Genomic DNA, 23,909 nt, shown 5'->3' on the forward strand with positions numbered 1-23,909 from the left:
AAGATTATAGCCATTATGTTATGAGTGCTAATAACATCTTTAAAGTAAAATTTAAAGAAGTTATTTTATCAATTTATTATTTATAAATTTTATTTAAAATAGACCAACTTCTTTAAACTTCAACCACACGACCTGAGGTTTTTTGAGAAGCTATTGTGTCATTAGGTGGTAATGACAAAATCCGCAATCACTTAGTTGCTAAACCAATAGAAGGATTAGTTGACTGGATAAAGTGCAGCAGAAATTTTGAAAAAATGGAAATTGATGTGAATGGCGATGAAGATAGTAAAGTCCACCTTGTACAATTTTTTTATCTTTTACACGTCATCTAGTGAACTAATTCTTCTAGCTTCTCAAAAGGAGCTCAAGTCTTTTGGTCCAATTTTGAACAAGTTCTTCTCTTGGTAATAGTGTACGAATGCTTTTGTAACTATATTTTACATTTTACGTCTCAGATATCTACAGACTATGCCCTTTCAATCTATGAATGCGAGATACCGATAAACTATCCGTAGTATTAAAATTAGTAGTTTTAATTTACTAATTGATTCGTCTTGACACACTTTCTGAAAAAATATCTATTCGTATAATAATCAATTCATATGGAAAAACTATTAATTTGCCAGACACTTTCACTTTTATGTTGTAAAACCTATCGTATGAGAAGACAAGAAAAACAAATACGTTTTCCCTTAAATTGATACCTCTCAGGACCAAATTATATGTCTAATTTTTTGTCCCATATTGAACCTCGTCATATGAAATACCACATTTTGCCATTGAAACTATGTATATGTATGTGACATATCGCTCTATATTTCTTTTGCAATTGGCATTATATGATTAATCCCTGGAAACGCAATAAAAGCGGCTTACATTATCATTCTTATTTGCATAAATACATTTACACGACAAAAGCTTGATTTACATAAATCCTTTACATCATTTTCCCCGTTACAATTTCATTGTAAAATGCCAAGCGAAGCGCATTCTCGTGAATGAATATAATAATTATTCTTTGTACAATTGAATTCAGTTAGTCTCGCTGCCTGGCTCATGCCGATCACGTAAAAGGGAATTGATACTATCGCAATTCCATCGAAACTCTATTCTTACGAGTCTTATAAATAAGATACACATTGATTCGTAGACTTTTCTCTTTGATTCTTCGTAACTTCATTAACTATATATATTATAAATGCTGTACTATGAATACTATTTACTATACTACGCTATAAATAAAAGATACATCGATTGACAGATTGCAGACTTTTTTCTTTAACTTTTCGCAGCTTCGTTAACTATATGTACCATAAATAAGATACACATTGAATTGTAGAATTTCTTCCTTGATTCTTCATAATTTAATTAAATATATAGGCACATACAGATACTTTAAACACAACGTGTCCAGAATTTGTAAAATAAAACTTTAATCGTCGTTTTGTTACTTTTTGCCTATTGCACGACATCAGTGGAATACAAGACTGCCAACATGATTGTGCTATAAAAGATCTGTTATTAACCGATACGACCAAGTAAGTTGAGAGATTCTTATTACGTTACGGGTTTAATTGATGTCAGCGAATCGATCTGTTTCAGTAGCGGGATGGTGCAAAGTGTTGGTGCCAATTTATCTCCGGACCAAACATTCGGATCGATTCGATCGCTGTCGGTGACGAGGGAAGTCGCCAGTTTTCCTCTATCAAGAACGCCTACGCCGCCTCCGCAACGCAGGTAATTTTTCTTCATTTGCTTCGTTCGCCGCCACAGCGCGTTCAATAAATATCGCTTTACTCGAGCATAACGCTTCCATCACGAGGAATAGCTATGCCCGTAGGATGTGTGAGATAAGCCCAACTTTTAAAAGATATCCAACCAGATACTGAAACATTATGGCTGAGCAGGTATTTTATAAATGTGGCATTTTTCATCGTATCATCCCATTTTTCTACCATTTTTCTACTTATACTCGAGGAAAATATGGAAAATAATGGAAAAATTGCGCGTGAAGAATTATTGAAGTATTAAAAGTTTTGATATTAATGTTTTAATATTTTGGATATTCTTCAAATGTTAAAAACCTCTTTTCAGTTGAAACTAAAGCGACGTTGGAATATACAAAATTCGAGAACCGCAGCGACCTGTCGCTATTACTTCTATTATTTGATTTGATTGTGAAATGTTCCTAAAAGATTTCTGATCGTAATTACGTACAATTTATTAACTACGAATCAGATTTTCTAATAAATAGAATGAATCTAATCAGTATAATATCAACATAAAATATGTAACGTTGCATTAAAAGTTGGAGATCTATGGGTAAATATACCATGTAGATGCAGTTTATGCGTCGTTAAGACCTACATAAAAAAAACGTTATTAACCTTCCTATGTTTCTTTCGGTTATTTCCGAGCCAATTGTATTTTTTTAACATTATAAAATACCTTCAGCTTGAACAAAATAGAAACTAAGTTTTATTTGTATGCACGATTTCTCGTTTCAGTCTTATGCTATCCGTTTTGAACTTCTAATTCTTTTCTAATTTTCTTTTCAATAATTCTCTATCGTTTTAAGTGTTTTATTTAAAACGTACTTCATCAAACAGCTGGTTGATAGGAAGCAATTTAAACAATTTTTTTGCTAATGGCATTGGATATGTAATATTGCTTATCTGAGTACAGAAAATATTGCCAAATATAATACGTATTTAACCTGACAATTTAAAAATATCTAGTACGATTCGGAGTACCTGTGAAAAAAATTAATTTCGAGTTACTCAACAATGAAGTTCAAAGGGTTGAACATTTTCTTACCTCTTCGGTACGACGCACCACTATGGTGGCTCACTTTACTGACTCATTCGCTCCGTTTGAACTAAATGATCTTTTTCATTTGTCTTGCTTCACACTTTTTTTGCCCTCACAACATTTTATAACAATGTTAACGATATACAGACAGAATATATAGTTTTTGTTTTTGATACGCCAGTGCTTCTCATTAAAATAACGAGAAAAATATAAATAAAATAATACCATTGTTAGATGCTCTTTTTAACATGCCGATCCGTATCTTCATAATTTTTTAGAATCTTCCACCTCAAAATGTAGCTTCAAAATAGAAAACGGAGAGCAATTTGAAAAACACTATCGCGCTATGAGTGTAAAAATTGTGACAAATTGTTATGTATCGTACAGTGCTTTAAAATATATCACACTCAATTGTAATATTAATTATTAAATTAAATTATTTAAGTTAAAGTATATGCATCCTATCTTTAAGAAAAATTATAATTTATTATATTTTTTTATTATATATTAAAATATATAATAAATATATTATAATTTATATAATATAATATAATATAGTATTATTTATATAATATATATTTTATAATAATAAATATAATTAAATAAAAATTATAATATAATATAATATTATTTATATAATATAATATAATAAAATATTATATATTAAAATTATAATTTATTATAATTATAATTTATCCGTCACGCATTGTATCGTTTACACGCAATTCTCGTCAAACTCTGTCGTACAGAGAAACAACCAGCAAGACAACAGCGAGAAACAACAAACAAAATTCAACTGTACCTAAGAGGTTAACAATATTCCAAATTCTTTTCGTTCAATAAAATGAGAAAAAGATTAAAAAGAAAAATGTAAAAATTCGTAGGACGTGGTAGGCTTAAAATACTGACAACACGGTTTATCAGTGGATATGTTTCCCACTGTTCATTACAGTACCAGAGGACGTAGATTTATCGGTAATTTGTTATATTGAAGTCTACTTACATCGTACACGCGGTCGTTAACGTTGATTGTACTTGGTTATTCGATAGCTTGGCCGCATTCCACGTGCTAGAATATTAGCCACGTGCAAACTCGAAGCTCGACTCGTGGTCAGTGAAGTGTGCGTACTCTTAACGGTATATCAAGATTACCTATCTCCATGAATTAGACGTTCGTGCCATGTTGCCTCTACTTACATAGCAATCAACTTCACCTTAAGTGTTTGTTTAATAATTATTACGGATCAAGAGTTTCTGCGTGTTAACGATCAAATGAAATTGTACGTGTGACGCTATTTGAAATTGTCCAATGTGAAATTGAAATTGAGATCAACCGACTTAAAATTACGCGGGTATTAATTAATAATCAACTTGGTCTTAAACGTTTATCTAACAATTATTACGGATAAAGAGCTTTCATTAAATTTCAATTTCAAGATCAATTTGAGATTGGAAATCAACTAGCTTAAACTTAATAATCAACGAGCATTAATCGTAATCAACTTCATCTTAAGTGTTTATTTAGTAATTACCACGGATCAAAAGATTCTGCGTTTTAACGATGAAATAAAATTGTACGTGTGACGCTATTTGAAATTGACCAATGTGAAATTGAAATTGAGATCAACTGACTTAAAATTACGCGGGTATTATTATGGACAAAGAGCTTTCATTAAATTTCAATTTCAAGATCAATTTGAGATTGGAAATCAACTAGCTTAAAATTACGCAGATAATTATAATCAACGTGCATTAATCGTAATCAACTTCACCTTAAATGTTCATCCAATAATTGCAACAGATAAAAAGCTTTTATGTTTTAACAATAAAATGAAATTATACATGCGACGCAGTTTGAAATTGGAGATCAACTGACTTAAAATTATAGCATTTCATTCGTATCACATCATTAAATGATATATTAGTATTCTTTCAACAGTTGTTCGTCAATTTCGTCGTACTTAATTTTCTACAGGAACGTTAAAGACATTGATACAATTGTTTGTTTCTTTTATATTTTTGCTTATATAATTGCTCTATTGTAGGAAGTGTTCGAGAAATCGTGGGGATTGATTTTTAGACGACCCTGTATAACTAAATGCAATTTATTCGCTAGAGATCCTAATATGGAAACCTGTCATTGGTGCGATCACTATGTTTTTATGTATGCAATATGCATATTTGAGAAGTGAAAACAAGAGCGTGATCGATACAACGATATCAAAGAAATCGTACGTCCACGATGAAGGCGTTATCACATTTTATGTCGCAACAATGTGTCAGATCAGTTGATTTTTCTTTTCTAATCAGAGAATCGTCGTCCTGTGTTAGCTATATCAGATATAGTAATTTCTTGGCAAATTTTTTAGAAATTTCTCTGCAAGAAAGTTATCGAGTTATTCGAATTACGACACTTTTTCATGTCATCAAGTACAACGTAAAGTTCTATGAAAAGATTATAGTAATTGTCCAAGTGATGAATTGAAAGGAAGAAATACCATAATAAATGAAAGTAGAATAGCTCGTCTGGAATGTATATATAGTCTACACCACAGAGTTTATCGAAAAAAATATCATTGAAGCAATAAATAAGATGTTTATAGGCAAAATAATGGACAAGCCATTTACTTTAGATGTAGGAAATTTATTTTTATTTCACCTCGCTTTTACGAGTAGAGTAAACGATATTTTTATTTTATCGTGCTTATTTACTTTTTAAATAGTTCGAAGTAGAGAGTGGCGTAGCAAAGAAAAATATTCGTGTCTTCTGAAAGAAACTTCTTATTTATACTTGATGGGTACTTTCTTATAAACGATATAAATCCTAGGAAAGCTTTCCCTTTGAGGAAAGTTAGGAGCTAGAAGTAAAAGTTCATCCGTTCCAACTTTAAAGCGTAAGACGCAACGTGAAAGCTTTTCTGTACTCTCGCAACATTGGTAAAACTATTTTTAAAACGAAGTTACACGATTCTAACTTTCCGAAAGAAGGTATTACATTTCGTCATGTATATTTCACACCGTAAAAATACCGGAAAATCTATATTTAGCAGACTTCTCAAGGCATTCAATCAATTTGCCATGAATAATTCTCTCACGTATCTCTGCTGTGATATATTCCCATCTGTAACTTTTATATTTTGAAATTACGAACTTCTTTTTCGTTTATAATTTGCCTGTGAAAGATAAATTCTAATTTTTTTTAACACGTTCGACGCCCAGCGTGATTCGGCTAAGTTTCCTGCGGAGCCCAAATGCGACCGCCGATACGCAGAATGTAAATAGAGCGATAAGCAGGAATTCATCGTTTATCGCCTTCGATTCATTACAAAGAAAAGATTATTTATTTCTGAAATGGAGAAAGCAATAAGCTTTCCAGCTAGAGTATTCCGGGGGATCTAATGGCAGATATCTCAGATCTTTCATTTAGTCGAGAAGCATACTTGTGAGACGTACATCAGTGATTTTTTCATCCTCAAAATGTTCAGTAAACAGCGTGAAAATATATTTGAAAGTGAGGAGTGAGGAGTAGTGATGACGAAGTCTATGACTATTTTTCGAAGTGTCCAAAATCACCTCAAAAGTGTTTGGAATGTTTTAACAAATACCATGCGATATAGAATAATATAATATATTATCCAGAATATAAATTAATAAAAAGTATGGTATAATGATAATTTATATGATATGATAATGTGATAATATAATGATAATGATTTTTAATATTTTTATGTTGTATATCCTTTATATAATATCGTATATTTAATTAACTCGAACAAGAAGAGCGTCATCCATACTTTGGTGATGGGGCCCCCACGGAAGTATACCCGTCACATAGATATGTGCGACGTGGCGACGAACGTGTTAATATATCGTGACTCGCGAAATTGTTTGATTATTTATTACACAAGACAATTTTCATGAATGTACTATGTGTGTTATAGTGCTGCGTTAACATTACAATGGAACACGAATCTCGAAATTACATTGATATTGTTGAGGTTTTACATCTCAGAACAGAGAGAGCAAACGCGTGGATGAATGTATCATAGAAATTCTTTATTCAAAAACGTTAGAAATTAGGATTTCCAGTAGTTTCTATCCTGTATAATAATGTATTGATAGATGGATTTATTACAGTAGATTAAACAGAAAACGATGATTATTTAACTTGGACTTAATGCAGTAGCGTGATATCACAACTCTCGATTAACAACTCTTCACTCTTCACTCTCCGGTGGCTAACTGAACGATCAACGACTGCGATACCGAAATATATCGATAGTCGTTAGGCGTATTGAAGTTTTCCGACCATTTCGGCTTGTCGACATTTGCGCCTTATCGTCCACATTGTCTGTGTATTTTCGTCCAGTCGCGGGAAGACGCGGTAGCGTTGAAGCGCGTCAACGGGAGTTGTAAATTCCCGTTAAGATTAAACGAATCGACACCACGAGCAGGGCGATCCCCTTCTTTCTTATGGGATAATAGGGGTGTTTAGTTTTGAATATAACTGGAATCTACAGTTATATAATCTATATCTATTTATTTAATCAGCCTACAATACTTGTTGCGTCGACAAATATTGTTTGACTTCATCGTGCCGGAAAGTACAATAATTGATTGACCCGAAGGTTGATCGATTTGAGAGCACCGAGAACTTGACTTTTGATATTTTTCGATATTTTAAGCGACTCTGTTCGTCAGGGCTTTCGATGTATGCAATATGAATTTTGAACTGAGACTGACTGCCCTTGGATAAATTCCTTGTCCTCTCGGGGAGACGACCCCCACCGCGCTCGGATCACGCCACCGGTCGCGCCGATGATCATGTCACGTAAAATAATAAAAAAACACAAAAAATAATAAAAAAACATAAAAAAAAGACAGAATTTATTTCTTCACACTTGATTTACACTTGACTTCCGAACTCTAGGAGCGACTTTTTAAGACTGAAGCTCTTACAATTCCATCTTTAAAAACTGATTTGTTTCTTTCTTTGTCATCCCTCAATATCCCCACTATCCACGCGTTTGTTAGCCGTTCTCGAATATTCGGCAAAAGGACCGTTGGGATATTGAGGGTTCATTGAGCACTTCGCCTCGCCGACATACACTGTCGCCGAGTGCGGCCGCATCTTTATTTCTATCATCAGCCCATCGGTTCCGAAGCGCGGCCCGGTCTCTGATGTAGATCGAGGTGTAGTTGATGTTACAATCACGTATGCCGACTTCTTTGTAAAAATAAAGAACGGACCGAAATCGACGTTTCTGGAACTCGCGGCCGGGCGGCAACCATGCGCTTGTCACGTAAAATAATATAAAAACACAAAAAATAATAAAAAAACATAAAAAAAAGACAGAATTTATTTCTTCACACTTGATTTACACTTGACTTCCGAACTCTAGGAGCGACTTTTTAAGACTGAAGCTCTTACAATTCCATCTTTAAAAACTGATTTGTTTCTTTCTTTGTCATCCCTCAATATCCCCACTATCCACGCGTTTGTTAGCCGTTCTCGAATATTCGGCAAAAGGACCGTTGGGATATTGAGGGTTCATTGAGCACTTCGCCTCGCCGACATACACTGTCGCCGAGTGCGGCCGCATCTTTATTTCTATCATCAGCGGTTCCGAAGCGCGGCCCGGTCTCTGTTACAAGCGTGTAACATCAACTACACCTCGATCTACATCAAAGACCGGGCCGCGCTTCGGAACCGATGGGCTGATGATAGAAATAAAGATGCGGCCGCACTCGGCGACAGTGTATGTCGGCGATGCGAAGTGCTCAATGAACCCTCAATATCCCAACGGTCTTTTCGCCAAATATTCGAGAACGGCTAACAAACGCGTGGATAGTGGGGATATTGAGGGATGACAAAGAAAGAAACAAATCAGTTTTTAAAGGTGGAATTGTAAGAGCGTCAGTCTTAAAAAGTCGCTCCTAGAGTTCGGAAGTCAAGTGTAAACCAAGTGTGAAGAAATAAATTCTGTCTTTGTATTTCTTTATTTTCGTTTTTTATCTTTTATTTTACGTCTTCGATTTTTCCTTCCTTTTTTCTTTTTTATTATTTTACGTGACACGCTCGTTGATACATTGTATGTTCCGTCGGGAAGATGAGACGATTCGTATATGACGCTGGAGGATCGCGAGAGACGGTTAGAAACACGATCCATACTAAGCCTCGCGACGTAACAGCCTGTATGTCGACGATTTTTTCGCGGTACTATTGGGTTGGCAACTAAGTGATTGCGGATTTTGTCAATACTACCTAATGACAAAATCCACAATCACTTAGTTGCCAACATATAATAGAGAAAGAAGCCTCTGTAAAGAGAATCGTTGTGCCAGAAACTAAACACCCATATTAAAACCTGTTTGGACCTATGGGAATCAACTACGAGGAAACAGCGAGTAATTCCAACATAGAAATTCTTCAACGATTCCAATCAAAACTCTAAGATCCTTAATAGATGCACCTTGGTATGTTACCAATGAAACAATACATCGCGACCTTAAGATATCTTAACCTACAGTTAAAGAAGAAATATTCAAATTCAGTAATAGGTATAACATAAGAATTAACAACCACCAAAACCTGCTAGTTAATCAATTACTTGACACGACGGATCAGATCTGCAGGCTAAAAACACATTACCCTCTAGATCTAAACATTAAATTCAGCTAGAACCAAACATACGATAATCATTTATTATTCACGTTATAGTATCACGGCAGAATAATTTACTTATAATTTTCAATGAGAATTGATTGTAATCTTCCTAATAAAAAAAAAAAAAAAGAACTGAACACTAGAGAAGATGTAGGTTTTCCTAGAAGTGAAACTCACTTCGACAAATACGTCAGTCAATTCGGAAATACACATGAAAATTGCAGAATGTTCACTACAAGTAAATATATCTTATAATACACACACACACACACACACACACACACACACACACACACACACACACACACACACACACACACACACACACACACACACACACACACACACACATTTATGTATATATTTCAATATTTTAACGTTTCTGCATTGTTTCAAACTATAGTGATAAAATCATGATACTCGTGTCTTTAATACGATATTGACGCAGTTGTAAAGTGTTTTATAAAAATAAATTCAAATACGTACATTCTCGTGGTACGAGGTATAAAGCAATTCATTGAAAAATTCAGTCACGTATTGATGCTTCAACAAATACAAATTTGTATGTAGGTAGGTTTATACGCGCAACTCGCTGTAGAATACGGATTGTTTCTTCAATGATATGCACTAGTATACTTGTAATTTTTTACGTGACCGATACGGCTTGTGCTGCATGAGAATCCATCAGGCAATAAGAAGATAACATCTGTTATCGTTGTTTCTATTGCGTATTTGTGCATATAACAGGCATTTATTATTAGCAGATAATACACCTGTAGCGATACATTTGCAAGACTGTTACATTACCATCGTGTTTTCTTCAATTTTCTCACTCCTATATAATCAACAATGTCACACGATAAAAATATTATTTTCCTCGATTATATTTTACATTTAGTTTTTAATAATATTGGAAAATACTTCATTTATCGTATTTATACATTTAAGATTGATGTGTGATCATTGGTAACTATTATTATATTACTATCTTATCGTACTTTTACCGTATTTCCTTTTATTGTTTCTCTTATATATAATCAACAAAGTCACGCGATAAAAATATTAGTTTCCTCGATTATTTTTGACATTTAGTTTTTAATAATATTGGAAGATACTTCATTTGTCGTATTTATACATTTAAGATTGATGTGTGATCATTGGTAACTATTATTATATTACTATCTTATCGTATTTTTACCGTATTTCCTTTTATTTTTTCTCTTATACATAATCAACAAAATCACGCGATAAAACTATCTTTTTCTTTGACAGATTCGGTTATTTTTTAATGATATTCGAAAATATACAGATATATAAAGTGTGTTCACTGTTCAAGATTGGTTGGTTCTCAATGTTTTTCTCGTAAACGATAAGTGAAGTTAGGAGGAAAAATGAAAGAGGAAAGGGATGAATGGTTCAAGGTGAACTACATATTCGCGATAATATCTTTCTCGTAAGTGCAAAAGACGCGTGTGTCTTACGCAGTTGCATTATTATTATTATTTTTTTAAATAGAAAAAAAATTCTTTTTTTATGGAAACGTTAAAAAAGATATTAGAGCAACGAAGTCGAAAACTGATCAGTTTAATTTTTATATTTTAACTTTATAGAATTTTCTCTTTCTCTTCTTTGTATTTTCAATTTTGTAAAATTTATTGCATGTAAGACAAAGGAAACATAAATACAAAAGTACTTCGTCTTTCCTTCTTTTTCATATGATATGCGACAAAATTGGAGTGGAAACATCGTCAATGTTTCCCTAATATATACAGTGTCGTGAATAATTATAAAATCAAGCCCATTTTTAGATTTTCACGATAGCGAGACTGAATCTTTGGCTGTGAAAAAGTGTAAACTTAGTGTTAATTTCCTTACAAGTTTCCACTTTGTTTCTTATTACTTCTATCAGTCTTGAAGCAACAACGCAGAAAATGTATTTCAGTCTACAAATATCCACAACACTGTAGCTTTTTTCATAAAATGACGAGAGGATTCGATGTATACAAAACGCACACAGACCTTTACGCTTGCGAAAAAAATACTGTGAATATGTAATTCGCTTTGAACCACTCACTCATTCCTCTTATCGTTTACGAGAAAAACGATCTAACACCGTGAACAGTGAGCACCCTGTATATAAATTAAAATTCTGTGCCGGTGAAACGAACGTCGACAAAAACATTGTCGGTGATTTGTACATGTTGGTGAATAAATAATGTGGATGAAACTGGTGTCAGTCAAACTGGTGTCGATGTAAATTTTGTCGGTGAAATGATTGTCGGTAATCACATACCAAACCGTTCATCTAAATGTGTTATAAAGGAAGATGTCGGTTTTTAGATAGAATACTTTAAATATGATATTTGCTTACTAGCACGAACAATAAAATTGCTTTGCATTGAAACATATATTTTTACATTTCTATTTATTCATTTTGTCTGTTATTTTTATTTTATTTATGTTTGTTGTTATTTATATACTGTATACCGTATTTGTTGTGTGTTTGTATTAAGACTGATCAGTGTTAAAAATGTAACCAGTTTTACTATACATACGATACTGTGCACAGCATAAAACTGTCTGATTTCTGAACTTTAATTCCTAAAAATGATTACTAAAAAATGAATCCTAAAAATGAATCCAGCAAAAGTAAATCGTGTAATTTTATACGTTTTTGATTGTATCGTAATAATCAGCTTTGATTCTATCGTAATAAAACAATCGCTACTTCGTAGTCTAACTTTATTATAAATTATATCTACCATAAAATAGTAACGCAGATGTTTGAGAAATTGCGCACATCGATAATAAGATCAAACAAATTACGTGAGATATCTGCTGTAGATGTGATAGAATCATTTGAATAAAAAGGTTCATTCTTGCACACACGTGTCAGTCCCTCGCGAGCATATCTTTAACACAATAACAAAACTCTCAATTTGTTCATGCTTCTTGTTACGATAAATCCAAACCTTACCAGCCATTAGATATTTCGTACAATTTCTTGTCACACGGGTAGCAAATGAAATTCTTCTAAATTCTACCTGCATAGAATATTCCTTACGATTCGTGTACTTTTAACAAGCACAGCAGACTCTCCACATCAATTTATGAGGCAACCTGATGCATAAATACGTACATAGCATATTCATATTCGTCTGTAAACTATAGCTATATCTACTCTTTGAAACGATCTGTACAATATTCCATTCCATGCATCGTGTTTTGCACCCGCGGTTTTATATCCCGCGTATTGTTCGCTACGAAATAAGAATTCGATTAGAGCGAGGTGGTCCGTAATAACAGAGGAAAAACACGAAAGCCATCGAAGCGAAGCGAAACGCACACTCGCTCCTATATATTCGCCTGATGTTCCTTTTTCCAACATTATCGATGCACCGGTAGAGCCATGATATAAATCACTATACCGTAACGCAGCAAACGCAGTTCGCTGCAAGTTGATACTAGGAAACGGTATATAGAAAGGGTACGTGATAAATGAAAAATCATTGACCTAAGAGTGGGAATTTTAACGAATCTGATACGTGCACGTTCGAAAAAAGAAAAAAATAGTAGCAAGTCGAAAGAAAGTACGAAGAAACGAGATCGATGTCTGGTATAGCGACGACTATGTATTTTGGAGTTATACCAAAGCGAAGACTATTGTTATCGAAGTAAGGTGGAAGGAAATTAGGATGCATCGAATGTTTATAATTGTAGAATTAATTTGCATGCGTTAACCTTACAGCCATCTGTATTGACTTTTGCTTGTAGTTGAAATGTCAAATATTTGGATCTCGAATATTGTCGAATATTGGAGAACAATTTCTCCGAATTGCGAAATTTGATTTGACGCTGAATTTATTTTGCTAACAGTCCAGTAACAGTATTGATTTATTTATCTTGTTATTACTATTGGTATTATTTCATATAGAATTGTTACTATTTGTTATTTACTTATAACAGTATTTTTCTCGGCAATGTAACAGCGCTCCAATAAATTATTAATGAAAGGTAGGAAATGTTAAGGGAAGAAATAAAATCGTTAGAGAAAAATCAATGATACAAATGAGTGATACAAATATTCCAAAGTAAAATTCAAAAGAAAAGTATCGCAAGTTGTTCGATCAAGGTATATCTTTGTCGTTGCTTTCTGTAACTTTAAGGCGCTTCGATCTGGATGATTTGGATCGTGGAAAAATATCTTTAACCCTGTAGAGGACTTGTAGAAGATTGTAATATAGAATAACGAGAACTTGCTGTTGCAATCCGTCAAATATATCTAACCCATTTGCATCCAAGCGCGGATTAATCCGCGCGCTACGACTGTCTTCTATCACCAAGCGCGGATTATTACGCAATCTGCGTAATTTCCAATTTAATCTAAATAATTTTTTTTTTAAATAAATAATTTTTACTTTTTTCTTCTGTTATAAAGAATGTAAGATGCGATGTTTGCGAGGTAACATTGTCTACTAATCGTTTTTAACAGTAAACTTTCGATGAATTCGGATGAATTCAACTCCATGAAGAATTCGGATGTCATTTACTGCACCTACGACTGATCGCGCGCGGTGATGGGGACCAGTCGTCAGTTGAACACCCCTGATGCCTACAAATGGCCCCTTAACACATTTGCTGTCCAGCGTGATTCGGCTAAGTTTCCTGCGGGGCCCAAATCCGACCGCCGGTACGCAGAACGTAAATAGAGCGACAAGCAGGAATTCATCGTTCATCGCCTTCGATTCATTGTTTATCGCCTTCGATTCATTACAAAGAAAAGATTATTTATTTCTGAAATGGAGAAAGCAATAAGCTATCCAGCTAGAGTATTCCGAGGAATCTCATGGCAGATATCTCAGATCTTTCATTTAGTCGAGAAGCATACTTGTGAGACGTACATCAGTGATTTTTTCATCCTCAAAGTGTTCAGTAAACAGCGTGAAAATATATTTGAAAGTGAGAAGAGTAGTGATGATGAAGTCTACAATTATTGTTCGAAGTTCCCAAAATCACCCCAAGTGTGTTTGGAATGTTTTAACGATACCATACAATATAGGATAATGTAATATATTATCCAGAATATAAATTAATAAAAAGTATGGTATAATGAGTTTTTAATATTTTTATGTTGTATATCCTATATATAATATCGTATATTTAATTAACTCGAACAAGAAGAGCGTCACCATTCTTTGGTGACGGGGCCCCTACGGAAGTATACCCATCGCATAGATATGTGCGACGTGGCGACGAACGTGTTGAATGTATACTTCTTACTTGCATGAAATATTGCTGATTTACTTGTACTGTATTACGTATTTGTACGAAAATACAACATAATATTAAGTTGTCCGGAAAATGTCTTTCTTTCGCAAACGTGTTTTTCGCAACAATGCACCTTCATAGAAACGTGAAACCAAGTCTGTGAAAAGTCGCGGTGTTTATCTCAACAGAACAAAATGGATCGTTCGACAAAATAATATAAAACAAAAAACGTTGTGTGTCTATTATTTCCTCATAAAACGAAAGAAACTTTTCGGACAACCTAATATTTTAAGTTTCATAATGGTCAATGCAGAATCGGAATGCGTTATCACTTTAAGAGGAAGTTTAATGTGCAGCGTTTGATATTAAAGTTTCACGAAAGTTACTTTTATTTGAATAGTTCTCGAACTAAAAAGATTAATAAAGGTCAAGGTATATATCGATTTAAGTAGAGCCATGATGCAAATGGGTTAAAATAATTAAATAAATTAATAGATATAAATAATGACGAGAGACGCTCGTACAAACGTATTCGCTAAGACAGTGTATAATTGCTCGCTGATAACTCGCAGATATTGATCGATAATTCGTAGATACTCTGTATATACTGATTCGCTCGCGATCGCGTCCATTTGTTTATACGGGGAAAGTCAGAAAATTCAAATTCGTCTTTGTTCGACGGTTGCACGTAGCGGCGACACTGTTTTGCCCGGAGTTTATTTATTATTTTGATACTCCGAGGCAAAACAACAACATGATTTGAATTTTTCCTTTACTCATGTGCCGCTACAACCCTTCGAGCGCTATAAACGCATATATGCGTTCTCACATAACCATTCAATTTAGGCTAAAAGTGGCATTAAAGTGGCGTAATAAAAAAGACGTATGGATGTTATCCACCTGACATTCTGATGATTTCGTTGAACCAAAAAAATTAATTATCAAACTGGCAAACCAAAGCGAAAACCAAAGCAGATTACAATGCCTTGATGGGCGCAGTTGATAAAATCGATGTGATTTTGAGTTCACTTCACTGCTTTCGAAAAAGCACAAAATGGTATAAAAGATATTTTTTCCACCTCTTAAATCTTGCTATATATAATTCATATATTCTGTAGAAAAATGCTAATAATAAAACTGGAACACTTGAAAATGTTCATCTGCTTCTCATAAAAGATATTTTGCAAAAATACCCACCACGCAGAGTAAAGGCTAAAAGAGGAAGAGTTTATTCGGACGACCTTCCATTTCGGTTAACGAAGAGGCATTTCCCTACATCCTGCACAACTAAAGGAAATAATAAACATTCTTCACGACGAAGATGCGCTGTTTGCGCCAAACATAATCGCAGATGCTTTCAGATTTACCATACAATACAAAATTATTAAATTTTCAATTTAAGAGATATAATTTCAACCTTTTATATTGTTCATGTTATTATTGCTTAATGAAATAAATGGTTATTAAAGCTTTTAAGGTCATTGCATAATTTGTTTTAGTTACAATCAATATATTTTGCAATGAAAATTCAGTCTGCTCAACTTGCGCTCTTTCGTAAAAAATACGCAGCCCACGGTGTGCTTCTTCGTAAAGAACGGCACACGCTTAACGTCGAACAACACAGCGCTCAAAGGGTTAAACAGGATCCAATCGACAGCGTATTGACAAAGCAGAACGTTCTGTGAAATTGCTGCGTGCCAACTTCTTCCGAGTGCTTCTGCCACAAAAGACATCACGACGAATCTTGGGTGGAAAACGTTGCAGCAACCAATTTGTTCGCTAGACATTTTCCTCCTTTGGATTATTAGATTATTTCCGATCGATGAAACACGCGTTATCCGATATCTATTTCCAATTAGTAGATGAAACAAAAAAAGGGCTTGACGATAATTGGCACTTGTCGTAGACGCAGCATTTCTCCATGATGGACTCCATTAATATGGTAACATGACTTAAAATTATAGAAAACAACGGCGTATATTTTGACTGAAAAACTGGCTGTATTTCCTTTTTAATAAATTTTCAATTTCGCTGAAGAATTTTGATTATTCATTTTTTTATCTAGTAGATAATTCTTAGACACGTGAAGTACATTTTGCTTATATCCTTCGTGTTTTTACTATGAAAAATTCATCTTTTATGTATGATGATTCCCTATGGGTTCCTGTAGATCTTTGGCAGGTTTGCTATGAACAATTTATTTGCAATCTTGTGGATGAGGAACGCATTTGTGTTCGATGTACAGCGACTGATTATAAACACTGCCCTATTTTAAAGTTTGTTGTAATATTAAAACAAAAATCGGTGAAATCGCTTATATAATTTCATATTACAATATGAAAGAAAACAGAAGATACAGCAAACAGTTAAATTTTCTCCTAAAATTGTGTTTCTCGCTCTGAACACATATAAACTCAATGTTAATTTCGTTACCTTCTCATTCGATATTTAGTTGATTTTCTTTTATCTTTGATTACTTCTACTAATCTGCCAAGCACGCTATCCGCTAACTTATTTAAAGTTCCGTTTCGAGTATCTGCCCACGCGGGAATTTACCTTTTTTCCAAGTTGCGCGATATCTTCCACAGGTAGCTTCCTCTCATTGTAAACTTTCGTATTCTATCCGGAAATTTTGAAAGCACGCTTCAGTCTCGCTGAAACGTTGTCTTTTGTCTTTTGTCTTTTATTTCGCCTATGAAAGACGATAATTCGCCATGTAACATCGCTTTGTATCCCATAGCGTTCAATCTACTCTCTACAAACACAACTTCACTGAACAATATTCAGACATAAACAATGGTTTCTTGGAAATATCGAAGAAATAAAGAAGAAAATACGTTTGAGTCTGCAATTATTCACAGCACTGTACGCGTAGTACATGTTCAACGTACGAATCAAGAAACTTCGCCAGCTTCCAGAATCTTGTTTCGAGCGTTCATTCCCAAGATATAATGATTTCCGTGTATATAACAAACACAAAAGTTGTATCGATGGTACAGTGAATGCAGCGTAGTACAAGTGCTCGTACTTCGTTATTTATTCAGAATTATATTCCGCGCTGACATAGTACACGGATACTGTTCAAAGTCTACTAATATACCTCTCGTGCTTTATCGTGCACGCAAGCAAAGCTGCATCCATTCACTGTATCCCTTGGCTATCGACATGATCGTGGCTAATAGTAACTGCGGCTTCGTTAACGTTTATTGCCAACTACTCGCGTGTGTTAAACTTTCTATTTGAATGTACCCTCGATCCCATTCAGCTTCGTAAAAAGAATGAAAAGGGGATAGGTGAACGAGAGGAGCATGCTACCGACGACAGTACCAGTTTCTCTTCGACATTGTGAATGCGTAGAAATGTTGGGTATTGTTATTCTGTTTTCCAGCTGCTATTTTTCTACAACAGTATGATCAATCTCCTTGCAAAAAGAGTCTCGTAATTCGAGCACGCGTACGTTAACGTGTTTTTCGAATGAAATTTTTGCAGATATTTTATGGAATGATCAATTGTCTATGGTGCATATTTGGGAAACATCGAGATATAAACAGTATCAATATGACATGGCTGTGTGTGTTACAGTGCTAATGTTTTACTGCTATTAATGCTAAACGTAAATATTATGGAGACGAATAATTCATCTCAACCGGGATATACACACCGATCCCTCAATTTACGCGAATGAAAGTGATAATGCGAATAAAGTTTATCAGTACAAAAGAAAAAATACGTACACGTACAATGACTTGCTAGTAATGTCATTAAACGTAATACGATTGAGTGTACTAGTTGAGGGATCAGTGTACAAATACAGATTTATATTAGAAATATGCTATATGTAATATATGTAGAAATGTATATTAAAAATATATTACATATCGTATATTAAATATTATAACATAAATTCTTAACGTTAATTTTATCCACCGAATCTCCTACTAATTCGATTTTTCAAAATATTCTGTGCTCGTTTTAAATATTTCTCATATATTTTCGATCATTATTTATGAAGCTATCGCGAATGCTTTTGTATTTGCAAAAGGAAGAGGTAAACAGAATGTACGTAGCGATCTAATGATTTCCTATATGTATAACGTGATAACTATATTTTAGTGGCATCTTACCTATATTGATAAAGTTTATCAGTCGCTGCTTCTTTTTTGAAAATATTTTCTTAGAACTGAGGATTCGGAGGCCTCGGAACTGAGAACTGATTTTACATATTTCTTCGCATCTCACAATTTTGCTAGCGATTTATCAATCTTACAATATCAAATTTCAGGATAAAAATAACTCATCAATTGCATATGCATCAGTTTCCCTAGAAAAATATAAGCGAAGCCATGATTTCGTGTACAAAATATTACTATCAATAATATAAATCAATAATATAAAAAATATAAATCATAAGGAAACGGATAAGTATATTTTCTTTTTCTGCGAGAAAGGTTTCGTCAGCGAGAACAAACGTAATCCACCAAAATAATTGCCGCGTTTCCACGATATTCTCGTTTCACTATCTCTCAATTATCTCTGAAGCGCCAAAGAAATTGCAACGAAAGCAAACAACAAATGACCGACGACTTTACGTTTCACGTTTCAACGACACTTCGATAGACCGCGATGAAATTTGCTTTTCGTCCAGTCGACGATGATTATTTCGATGGGAAGGTGAAGACGACGGCCGAGTCACATCGTCGTCGAGGGTGTGGGATGAGAAATTGAAATCGATAGGCGAAATTGAATACTTAATTGAACTGGGGGAACTCGTCAAATGCATCTACGTAACTTAACGCGCTGCATTACACGCCCCTGACTATATTATACGTGAAAATCAACAGCGCCATCCTAAACGACGCAGCAACACGATATAAATGTGATAACAACATTATCGCGATTAATTGTATAGCTGCGTAAACGATATTCTCATTAACCGTCAAAGCTGCTCGATTTTCGACTGTCAAATTCATTTCGAATAAAAAAAATTCTCCAATATCCTGGCAGCAAAATCGTACGTGCCGCTCGACAGAAATTAATCGCATTTTTACGGATGTTACACATAGTGGCTACTATACGGAAAGTTTAGAAAATCGCCACTTAGGAAACTTTTATACACAGTATGTTCTTTTTAAGTACATACACGCGATTATTCCTCTAAGTATCGAAAATACGAGAAGATGTTAAGAACAGAGGTTGTATGGTATCGGAGCAGACATAATCCGGTGTAATTAGCTTTTTCGTAGACAGCCAAGTAGAGGTTATACGAAGGTGACACGCATTTCTTTTTTTTAATGGAATTGTATAGTTCATATAGGTATTTCCTACAAAAAAAGAAATTAATTCATTTGTGTGGAGAAGTTATTTTAGTTTAGAAGATGTTTTAACTTGAATTTGTGAAATATGACGTTTGAATATGTACAAGGTGTTCCGAAAATTGTGAATCTTTGTGGGCAGGAGATGCGTACGTTCTTAACGAATATTCAAATTCGGTTTTTTTTAAAATGAAGATAATCTTCAGAGCCTTCTTTCCGCTTGTACTAAAATTTTGCGAACAGCTTATATATTTAGTAAAGAATTAGTGTAGAAGAACTGAAGAATTAGCATATTAAATAGACGTTAAAAACTGTTCCACCGAATGTTGAGACTTGTTAATATAATGGATAATTAGACTCTTTTTGTGCAGAACCCTACCGACCTATAATGACCTAAAACCGAGAAAAGTTAGTTTAAACATTTTGATTTCCAACAGAATTTAACTTCGCCTATATCGAGTGTATTTTATTTCTGCTCTTTGTTTCGCAATATTTTTTTTCTTTTTCCGTGGCTTATTAAATAGCGTGTAACGTAGTTAATATTATTTTAAATATTGCTTACTTTTTGTGGATTGGTATTATTCAGGAAATTCGGTTATTATCCGCATCAAAATTAAGGCGTTCTACGTTGAAGCCATTTGCGACTCTAACAATTCTACTGTCGCTAATTGAAATTATCGTAGAAATGTACACAATCTACTGGAACGAGATGCATTGTTTCTCGTAAATTTTTAACCCTTTGCACTTGAGAAGCGGTGTTCCGTGTTGCAACTCCAGTGGCGAGCGAGAGGTGACAGTCCCTGTTTATATTAGATTTCAACATCTCCAATTGATGAGTGCAATATTGGTTCGTAAATTGGTTGCTTACCTCTTTATGTTCTTTGTTAAGAAGTGTAAAGTGTTAGACTTTAAAAATGGAGATAAAATATTTAATCCCATATCTCTCCGAAACTATCGTTCCAACAACGTCTCCAACGTTAGTTCGGATTCGAAGATCATGGCGAAAGTATTATAGTTTAGAAATCCTAAAAAAATGGTTTTCAGAAGTGAAATTAGCTCAAATGAAAATGAACTTGATTTTGAACTGTTGAAAAATGAGATCAATTGTATTCAAAAATACATCTTGATGAATGCTTTATAGATTATCGTACAAAAAATACAATACAGAAATTAGTATTACAAGATCATATCCTCAAAGATGTAAATATAGACTAATTATTAGAATATAATATTTTTGTAAGTTAATTTATATATAAAATAATTTTACGCTAGCTGTGAGATACGCGTCACGTACACGCTAAATCATCCAAAGTAGCTGCTACGCTCGACCAAAAATGTCCTCGAGTGTAAAAGGTTAAGTTTCTCCTCTGACACGAATTTGCCATTCGGCCATAATATCTGTTGAGAATTGTGGATCTTAGTCGCTGAAATAAATGTATAGGAACACTCACATTACATGTAGAAATGATATTAAAATAGTTTCATATTTATATAATATATGATTTACCAGATACTCATAAATAAACATTGTACACGTTTCAGCACTTTTTTTTCTCACGCCATCTTTTTTGCAACCATACGTAGGAAACATTGCATTCTTCTGTTTTACGAGACGCTGCGCACGCACATACTTCCACACACTCATACTCATATATGTGTGTCACTACTACGCGGTTAATCCAGTGTAGTACACAAAATTACACATATCTCAATAATATCGCTAAATAGAAACGTCCACAATGTTAGGACATTCGTCACTTTCTTTAGATTTGTTAGAAAATAGATGTGTGTACATTTGCCTTGTACGAGCGAGGAATGAAAGAGAGAAAGACAAAAGAAAAACGCCATGAGGCGAGCGCATCGCGTATGTATTGAACGAATAAATGTGCAATATGACAAATTCATTCTTGTTTGAGATATATAAGAGAATAGAGCGGTGTTCGTTAATGCTTCAAGTTATTTTGTTACGTATAAAATAGTTATTCTGTTCTACATAAATTTTGTATTTAATAAAACGTTATATATTGTTACTTTAACAATATTTACCATTTCAAGAGCATTGGACGATTATTACGTGCGATCACGTGGTTTGCAAGCTTTCTGCAAAACAACTATACAACTAAAAAGGAACTATGGCTACCGAGCCACTTTTAATAATTTTATAATGCAAGGGTCGCTGTATATGTTGGAAATTTTTACACGATAAAGATAACAAGTGTGTTTAACTAATCTTTCGTAATTTTGAAGATTGGTTCTACATAACAGAGTTCAACTGTCTGTTTAAACGCTTTTCCGAGGATGATGAAACATATGGAAATAATAGTTATTAATAATAGTTATCCAGCCTCGGAAACATATTCGCACGCGCCATTAACGCTAAACAATTGCAAACGATAAATCATCGATCTTTCTTATATCTATGAGATAGCTGTCACAAGTATGCAACAAGGTTGTTATCCGATTTCTCGTTGCATGCGATAAATCATTGAGAAAAAATAGTAACCAGGTTGCCAGCATCGATATCCCGTGGTACGCGTCGCCGATGATTAATATTCATCGTTCTGCGGATGCTTAGAGCACGATGCCATACGCTACAAGATAAACGATCAGCGAAAAGCGCGCCGCACAAAGCGCTTGCAAGAATATTGACCTATCTAGAATGCGAACTGCAAGGCGTTGCTGTTGCATATTCATCCGAGCTATCGAACTCGAATGCGTGCGATGGGCCACGTGCTTCCTGCATCGGCCTCTGTCACGTGACTCTCACAATCGCGTCGCGTTATCCATCGTCGTGAGATCGATGACGCCAGTGTCACGTAAAATGAAAAAAGGAAATCGATGATCTAAATAGAAGATAAAAATTGAAAAATAAAAAAAAGAAAATTTATTTCTTAACACTTGTTTTTCACTAACTACAAATTACTTCTGAACTCTAGGCGCGACTTTTCAAGACTGAGGCTCTTACAACTTGACTTTCGGCGGAATCTGATTCTTTTTCTTTGTCATTCCTCAATATCCCCACTATCCACGCGTTTGTTAGGCGTTCTCGAACATTCGGCGAAAGGAACGTTGGGATATTGAGGGTTCATTAGGCACTTCGCTTCGGCGACATATATTGTCGCCGAGTGCCACCACATCTTTATTTCCGTCATCACCACATCGGTTCCGAAGCGCGACCTGGTCCCTCATGTGGTTGGCATCACACCTGTGTCACGTAAAATAATAAAAAAACACAAAAAATAATAAAAAAACAAAAAAGACAGAATTTATTTCTTCACACTTGATTTACACTTGACTTCCGAACTCTAGGAGCGACTTTTTAAGACTGAAGCTCTTACAATTCCGCCTTTAAAAACTGATTTGTTTCTTTCTTTGTCATCCCTCAATATCCCCACTATCCACGCGTTTGTTAGCCGTTCTCGAATATTCGGCAAAAGGACCGTTGGGATATTGAAGGTTCATTGAGCACTTCGCCTCGCCGACATACACTGTCGCCGAGTGCGGCCGCATCTTTATTTCTATCATCAGCGGTTCCGAAGCGCGGCCCGGTCTTTGATGTAGATCGAGGTGTAGTTGATGTTACACCTGCCTGGTCGAGCAAGCCCGTGTTCATCCAGGTCAATGTATTAGGTTGTCTGAAAAGTTTCTTTCGTTTTATAAGGAAATAATAGACTAACAATGTTTTTTGTTTTATATTAGTTTATTGAATTATGCACGAACATAATAATAGAAATAGAACAAACTGGATCATACCTAATTCAATAAAATAATATAAAACAGAAATTCTTGTTCATCTATTATCACCTTATGAAACGAAAGAAACTTTTCGGACAACCTAATATTATAATCTG

At 34.4% G+C, this 23,909-nt stretch overlaps 1 protein-coding gene and 1 long non-coding RNA gene across 10 annotated transcripts in view; one reads left to right on the plus strand and one right to left on the minus strand.

Annotated features, from left to right (window-relative positions):
• Positions 1-23,909, plus strand: part of LOC139986847 (uncharacterized) — a 209,557-nt gene that overhangs the window by 170,989 nt on the left and 14,659 nt on the right. For 5 of the 8 annotated variants that reach the window (XM_072002517.1, XM_072002523.1, XM_072002521.1 and 2 more), the window contains one exon: positions 1,603-1,737. In XM_072002517.1, the coding sequence (XP_071858618.1) occupies positions 1,603-1,737 (135 nt within the window). Of the gene's footprint in view, positions 1-1,602; positions 1,738-2,738; positions 2,950-3,089; positions 3,265-23,909 lie in introns of those variants that run through there. The other 3 variants (XM_072002520.1, XM_072002518.1, XM_072002516.1) reach the window with 3 other exon arrangements.
• LOC139986863 (uncharacterized) lies at positions 16,116-20,892 on the minus strand. 2 transcript variants are annotated; one of them, XR_011799739.1, is made up of 6 exons: positions 20,621-20,892; positions 20,212-20,451; positions 19,935-20,067; positions 18,871-19,067; positions 16,364-17,438; positions 16,116-16,329 (listed from the first exon to the last, which is right to left on the minus strand). It is a non-coding gene; the product is annotated as an uncharacterized lncRNA (long non-coding RNA). The 2 variants fall into 2 exon arrangements; XR_011799738.1 differs by having other exon boundaries at positions 16,364-18,145.

This window comes from Bombus fervidus, chromosome 4 (genome assembly GCF_041682495.2).
Source record: "Bombus fervidus isolate BK054 chromosome 4, iyBomFerv1, whole genome shotgun sequence".
Classification (NCBI taxonomy): Eukaryota; Metazoa; Arthropoda; class Insecta; order Hymenoptera; family Apidae; genus Bombus; species Bombus fervidus.